The 7,190-nt window shown below is 52.9% G+C and overlaps 1 protein-coding gene across 1 annotated transcript; it reads right to left on the bottom strand.

Annotated features, from left to right (window-relative positions):
• Positions 1 to 336: 336 nt before the first annotated feature.
• LOC121879556 lies at positions 337 to 5,238 on the bottom strand (the record flags this gene model as incomplete). The annotated part of the gene is made up of 4 exons (XM_042386205.1): positions 4,702 to 5,238; positions 4,283 to 4,425; positions 3,915 to 4,034; positions 337 to 524 (listed from the first exon to the last, which is right to left on the bottom strand). Coding segments are annotated over exons 1-4 (988 nt in total), but the record flags the coding sequence as incomplete, so codon positions are not given.
• Between the last annotated feature and the right edge of the window lie 1,952 nt (positions 5,239 to 7,190).

The following is a 7,190-nucleotide window of genomic DNA, read 5'->3' as shown; positions in this document are numbered from 1 at the left end:
CTTTCGTGTTCACAATCTCCTGGGAGGGAGGTGAACAGTTACAGGGGGGACCGCAGGACGAATACACTTTTTGAGGGTGCAGGTCCCTAGGCCAGAGCGAAAAAAGGAAAAATAGCAGTAGAAGGAAAAGAGCTCAAACCACGTCGGGAATATCGCGCTATAGCTGCTCTCCAGCTGGAGTGTGGGTCACTCACACCACCAGTGGGGAGGGCAAGATAATGCTCGATAAACCGAAAACTTGTCGTTGTGTTTGCAGTAGGTCTTGACGAGCAGCAGAAGTGAAATGGCCAAGGTCAGGAGTAAGTGAGAAGTCCCCGGGTAAGCGAAGGGGCTCGCCTTGGGTGAGATCTGCTGGACTGCAGTCCATGTCCTCTTTGTGTGATGAGTGGATGCCAAGGAGCACTAAGGGTAGAGCATCAGTCCAGCTGTAGGGGTCATGCTGTGCCTTGATAGCATCCTTCAGCTGCCGATGAAACCGCTCTACCATGCCGTTGGATTGAGGGTGGTAAGCAGTAGTGCGGTGCCTGGAAGTGCCGAGGAACTGTAGGAGACTGAAGGTTCGAAGTGTTCCCAGAAGAAGGCAGTGATGGGTAGGGAAACACCGGGTAACACTGAAGTCCATTTATTAACGGATAGGAGAAATACAAGTGGTGACTAGCATGTGCCATGCACGGCCCACAGAGTCAGACTGAGACTGCCTTGCCATATGGCTTATGGCAGTCTCGGGGCAATGTTGCCACATAACACGTGCAGTGTTGCCACGTGATTACATATATAAATGCTACTCGGCACAGTAGCTTATTTACAAGGTTGCTACTCGGCACAGTAGCTTATGTACAGGGTTGCTACTCGGCACAGTAGCTTAGATACATAACCTACATCTCCCTCCCCCCCTCACGCTCATAGTCTTTGTCTTGAGCGGACTTCTTAGTCCTAAGTCGCTCCGAGCGTCGAGGTGCACTGTGGGGTGGATCCTAGTGAGGTGTAGGGGACTCGTCCTCGGTCAGGGGGCCAGCAGCAGGGGGTGGGACTGGCCGGAGGAAGCGGCGGTTCCTCCACCAGACACGGCCGCTCGGCATCCTGACCTTGTAGTCCCGCGACCGGCTGACGCCCATTACTATGCCCACCTTGTCCCAACGTGTCGTCATCGGGTCCTGGACGCGGACAAGGGCATCAATCTCCAGCGGCTGAAGAGGGCGGGCACGGTCGACATACCGAGCCTTGGCGTCCTGGGCACGTGAAGCGGCGCGGCGGTCGCAGCTCTCGGCTCTGGTCTGCCACTCCTTCGCGAAGGTCTTGGCGTGTGCAGGAACGCAAGAGCGGAGAGGGTGACCATACAGGATCTGGGCAGGGGAGCGTCCTGTGTGGGTGGGAGTGGACACGGGTTCTGGGCAGCTCTGTGCGGCAGCGCCAGGCGCGTCGCTCGTTGATTCATGCACCCTGCTGGCGGTGTACCGAGCAGCTGGGATCTGCTCGGGAAAGTCTCTGGGCACCACGCCTAACTCCTTGCAGTGCTCCCACGACAACAAGGGTGTAGCGAGAGTAGGCTGCACGTCCATCCATCCGTGACACGACCTGTCGCCGTAGGTGGTCTCCACTTGATAGGAGCCCACAACATCCGGCGTCTGGGAACCGTCTGCATTGTAGTACAGCAGCTGCGGCGGTGGTCCAGGTCGCGTTTGGTGAGGCCTAGTTTCTGGAGGTGCTTCAGGCCTATCACCGTAGTATCAGCGCCAGTGTCCGGTATCACCTCGATGTGACCCGACACATCACCATGTGTGACGGCTACGCGGATGGTAAGGGAAGGGGTAGCCCTGGGGCGTGTGGTCGATTCCACCCTCCTGATGTGACTCGGCTGCTGCTTGGGGCTGCGTGGGCCATCTGAAGGGGGCTGCGTGCGAACCACCCCGAGGGAAGTGCGCTGCTTTGCTCCTCGTCTCGGGCTTTTGGGCTTGGGTTGGCGGTAGCACTTGCCGTAGTGTCCATAACGACCGCAGGCCTGACACTTGTGGCCTCGTGCAGGGCACCTGTCTGTGTTAGACCAGTGGCCCTTCCGGTCACATCCACGACACAGTGCGTCGGCGGCCGGGCATGTCTTGGGGCCATGCCGCTTTCCACAGCTGCCACAGGAAGCACTAGGCCGAGGCGTGGAAGAACGTGCGGCAGCCTTCACGTTGTTGGCCGCCTTCTTACCTTTCTTGTATTGTGAGATAGCTCTCACAGCAGGTGGGGCCCGTAAGGCAGAGGTGGCGGACTTGGTGGCCTCGTATGACCGACATTCAGTCACTACCACCTGGAGTGTGGAGGAGGCGTCCAGGGGAATGAGTCGCTGCACCAACTCTTCTTGTCTGACACCTGTCAAGATCCCGTGCTTGATCCAGGCTTCCTCACATTCCCGGCTGTGCGCCTTGCAGACGTCGATCTCCTCTGACAAACCCTTCAAACGTACAAAAAAGTCGTCAAAGGATTCATTCTCCGCCTGCTTGCAGCTGGTGAAGGAGCGGCGACGCAAAGCCTAGTTATTCCGACCCTTAATGTGCTCCTGCAAAAGGTCGAACACATCCGTCACTGAAGAGGTAGAATCGGGAGGCACTTGCAACGTGTGCTCCAAAACTCTCTGGGTCTCCAGCGACAAACACATCCGCAGTTGGATGAGCTGTTTGTTTGGAGGCATGCTGTCAAGGTCCACCATCGTGGAGTAATCTGTCCACCGCCGCCTCCACTCACGAAAAAGCTGAAATGTGACGTCTGGTGAGAGGGCGGGTGGGGGTTGAACAGATGCCTTGGGAGCTGTTGGAGTAGCAAGAGTACCTGGAGGACACTGGTGTGGTGGGGGAGGGAGGGTACTGGCACCTTGGTGCGTGATACCTGCGAGTGAGGGAGGGCGGGTTAGCGCCAGGGTCACCAATAGTGCATCAAAACGCGCCTTTTCCTCCTCTCTTCGTATTTCCTCCCTCTGAAGTTCCATTTCTCTGCGTCTCTCATCGCTGTCGTCCATCTACCTCGGAATTGTGGCAATGTCCGTCGCTGTAGGTTAAGGATGAGGGGCGGTGGGCGCAGAAGCTCCATCTGTGCCAGGTAGAGGAGAAGGTGGTGGGGAGTCGTGTCTCCCATCTTGACGTTGTCCCTTCTTACCGCCCATCTTAGTATGCTTGAACTGTGCTATTTAGTATATAAAGTGGCGCCTCATCAGCTCAAACCACATATATATGACATAAACAGTGCAGAAATAATGCATAGAGTCCATTGTTCTGTCTGTGAGTGCGTGCGTGCGTGTGTGTGTGTGTGTGTGTGTGTGTGTGTCTCAGAGAGCAGAGCGTGGTGGCCCGCGGAGGCAAGACCGTCAGTGTCTCCCCGGATGTCACACGAGAAGGGTGTATGCCTGCGTGCTCCGTGGGTACCACAAAAAAGAGGCCAATGCTCAACTCTCAGCTCTAGACACACTAATACACTGACACTAACACTGCCACCGTCACTAGAACGCACTGTGACGGCGCAACACTGCACGTCGCGGCGAAACGCAACGCAACACAACACAACACACTAGTCGACGCACACATCGCCGGCAGTCGTAACGGTCTCGGCATTGTTCACAACACTTGTAAGTCCACAGATCCTACTCACTGCGCCATGAAGGTTCCAAGTGTTCCCTGAAGAAGGCAGTGATGGGTAGGGAAACACCGGGTAACACTGAAGTCCATTTATTAACGGATAGGAGAAATACAAGTAGTGACTAGCGTGTGCCATGCACGGCCCAGAGTCAGACTGAGACTGCCTTGCCATATGGCAGCCTCGGGGCAATGTTGCCACATAACACGTGCAGTGTTGCCATGTGATTACATATATAAATGCTACTCGGCACAGTAGCTTAGATACATAACCTACAGAGACTATGCCAGAGTTGTGACTCAAACTGGGCTCCTCGGTCAGTGATGACATTCATCGGAGGACCGAAACGGGAGACCCAACCAGACAGGAAGGCGCGGACAGCTGACTCTGCTGTAACATTGGACATGGGAATAGCTTCTGTCCACCTGGTGAAACAGTCAATGCAGGTGAAGATGTAGGTGTTGCCGCAGGATGCTGGAAGAGGTCCCATGATGTCGAGGTGCACTACCTAGAAGTGCCCTTTGGGTACAGGAAAGGTTTCTAAGGGAGCTTGTGTGTGTCAGTGTATCTTAGAAGACTGGCAGGCCAGGCACTGGGCAGCCCATTTCCGAGTATCAGCCTTGATGCCGGGCCAGACGACACGTTGCGTGAGAAGGAGCTGGGAGGCCCGTACACCTGGGTGACTGAGACCTTCGATGCGGTTGAAGAAGGCGTGGCGGTGGATGTGAGGCACGAACGGTCTAGGCTGTCCACAGGAATTATCGCACCACAAATTGATGTTAGTGCCAGGAACAGGAAGTTCTTAGAGGGCGAGACCTGAAGGAGATATCTTGTATGCTGCAAGGTCTTCATCATTCTCTTGAGCTATGGCGAGCTGTCTGTAATCCATGGGTGGAGATGAGGGAAGAATCCTGGATATACAACGTGAGAGGGTGTCGGCAATCTCGTTGTGGCTGCCCTTGATGTGTTGGATGTCGCTGGTGAACTCCGAGATGTAAGCCAAGTGGCGAAGAACACGAAGTGTGTGTGTCTGAGAGGCTGAAGCGAAGGCGTGGACGAGGGGCTTATAATCAGTGAAGAGAGTGAACTGACAGGCCTCGAGGAAGTGCTGGAAATGCTTGATAGCAAGATATATGGCCAGGCACTCTCGATCGAAGGCGCTGTACTTGAGTTGAGGTGGTTGAAGCCGCTGTGAGAAGAAGGCAATGGGCATGAAAGCTCCGTTGATCCCCTGTTGTAAGATGGCGCCCACGGCAGTAGAAGAAGCGTCTGTTGTGAGAGTGATCCGGGCGTTGGAGGCAGGGTAAGGCGTGTGATGTGCTGCTTGATGGTGGTGAATGCTGTAAAGGCCTCTTGAGTCCACATGAGGGGCTTGGGAGACGTCTTGGGGAGTCCCCTGAGAAGATCGTGGAGAGGAGCGAGGATGTTAGCAGCCTGGGCAATGAAGCGGTTGTAGTAGTTGACTAAACCCAGGAATTTTCGGAGCTTCTTCGTTGTTTCAGGTTTGGGGAATTCCTTGATTGCAGTTACCTTCTGTGGTTGGGGTTGGATGCCGCTCAACGAGACTCTGTGACTGAGGATGTCGATGGAGGAGGCCATGAAGACGCACTTGGCGGGATGAACTTTCATGTTGTTGTTCTGCAGGCATTGGAGAAGGAGCTGTAGGTGGTGATGATGCTCGGCAGGCGTCGGAGATGCGACGAGAATGTTGTCTATGTAGACAGTGACAAAGTCGAGGTCACGAAGCATGTGGTCCATGTACCTCTGGAAGGTCTGAGCTGCATTGCATAGTCCAAAATTCTTGTAGGCATACTCGAAGAGACCGAACGGAGTGGTGAGGGCAGTCTTCTGGATAACTGGCTAAAGGGCCGCCCCGGGCGGCACACACTCTAGCTACGCCACTGCTTGTAGTGGATTCCTCCCCTACAAACGCTGTTTGTCGCTCAGTAGCCGACCCCGCGAATTCCCCAGAGTATACCTCGTGGTCTAGGTCAACCAGCGCCGCCATACATCACGGAGGTCAACTATTAAGCCACGCCTACCCCCGCTATTTAAGACCTGACCGTGTGGTGACCGTGTGGGGAACAGGTTGTTTGGTTCAGACTCAGGATGGGATGGAGAAAGGAAACTCACAATGTGCTCTCTGTATACATGTTGTATTGGATGTACAATGCAGCTTGGTGCTGGGAAGTGGCAGCGTGGTTACAAGCATGATGTAGAGAGAGCTGGTTGGTGAGGGTGCTCAGAGGAGGACAGACAGCTTGAGGGTCGCCATGCTCTCCGGAGGGAGGAGGACCGCCAGGCAGGCGGAGGAGGAGGAGGTGTTGCTGGCTGATTGGTGTAGGTAGAAAAGAGAGTGGTCACCACGAGGTCAGGTCTTAAATAGCGGGGGTAGGCGTGGCTTAGTAGTTGACCTCCGTCATGTAAGGCGGCGCTGGTTGACCTAGACCACGAGGCATACACTGGGGAATTCGCGGGGTCGGCTACTGAGCGACAAACATAAGAACATAAGAACATAAGAAAGTGGGATACTGCAGGAGGCCGACTGGCCCATACAGGGCAGATCCCTTTCACACCCATCCCAGCACTTCCATGTGCCTATCCAACTTCGTCTTGAAGCTCCCTAGCGTCCCCGATCCTACTATAGCACTCGGTAGCCCATTCACATATCCACAACTCTATTACCAAACCAGTGCTTGCCTACATCCTCCTGAATCGAATTTATCTTATCAAAGCCATTTGTTCTAGTATTCTGCGTTAGCCTTCGAGCTCCGAACATCTTCCATTTTACCCTTGTTAACCGACTTACCCACTTGTGCCACCTCTATCATATCTCCCCAATCCCACGCCTCCCCTAATGAATGTAAGCCCAAGCTTTCAGTCTTCTTCATATGGGAAATGTTTCTAATTATTAGAGACTGTTTTATTATTCTTCTTTTGTAATTTCCAGTTAACCTATGTCCATTCTATAATATGGCTCACAGAACTGAACCCGGTGATAATCCATGTGTGGCCTCACTAATGCTAGGTAAAGTTTCAAGATAACGTCAGCAGTTCTGTTACTCACAGACCTAGATATGAACCCAAGAATCCTGTTTGCCTTGTTGCAAACGCTAATACATTGTTTTCTAGGTTTCAAATCGTTGCTAACAAATACACCTAGATCTTTTTCACAAACTGAGTTTTCTATTTCCGTGTTATCTAGTTTATACTTAACGTTTGTATTCGTCTTTCCTATCTGTAGTACCTTGCATTTATCAGTATTAAAATTCATTTGCCAGTCTACTGACCACTCATGTAAGGTATCTAGATCTCTTTGAAGGTGTTCAAAGTCACTGTCTGAATTTATCACTCTCCCATTTGGTATCATCTGCAAATTTACTAATCCTACTAGTTATGCCTAAATCAAGATCATTAATGAATATAACAAACAGCAGAGGGCCTAATACAGATCCCTGGGGAACTCCGCTGACCGCACCCCAGTCTGACTTTAATCCATTTATGCTGACTCTTTGTTTCCTACCAGTTAACATGACCTAATCCATTTTAATACTGATCCACCTATTCCATGTGCTTCTACC

The sequence above is a fragment of the Homarus americanus genome, unplaced genomic scaffold (assembly GCF_018991925.1).
Source record: "Homarus americanus isolate GMGI-L3 unplaced genomic scaffold, GMGI_Hamer_2.0 scaffold38424, whole genome shotgun sequence".
In the NCBI taxonomy this organism is placed as follows: Eukaryota; Metazoa; Arthropoda; class Malacostraca; order Decapoda; family Nephropidae; genus Homarus; species Homarus americanus.
The sequence above is the reverse complement of the archived record's forward strand: the minus strand, read 5'-3'. Positions and strand labels throughout refer to the sequence as shown.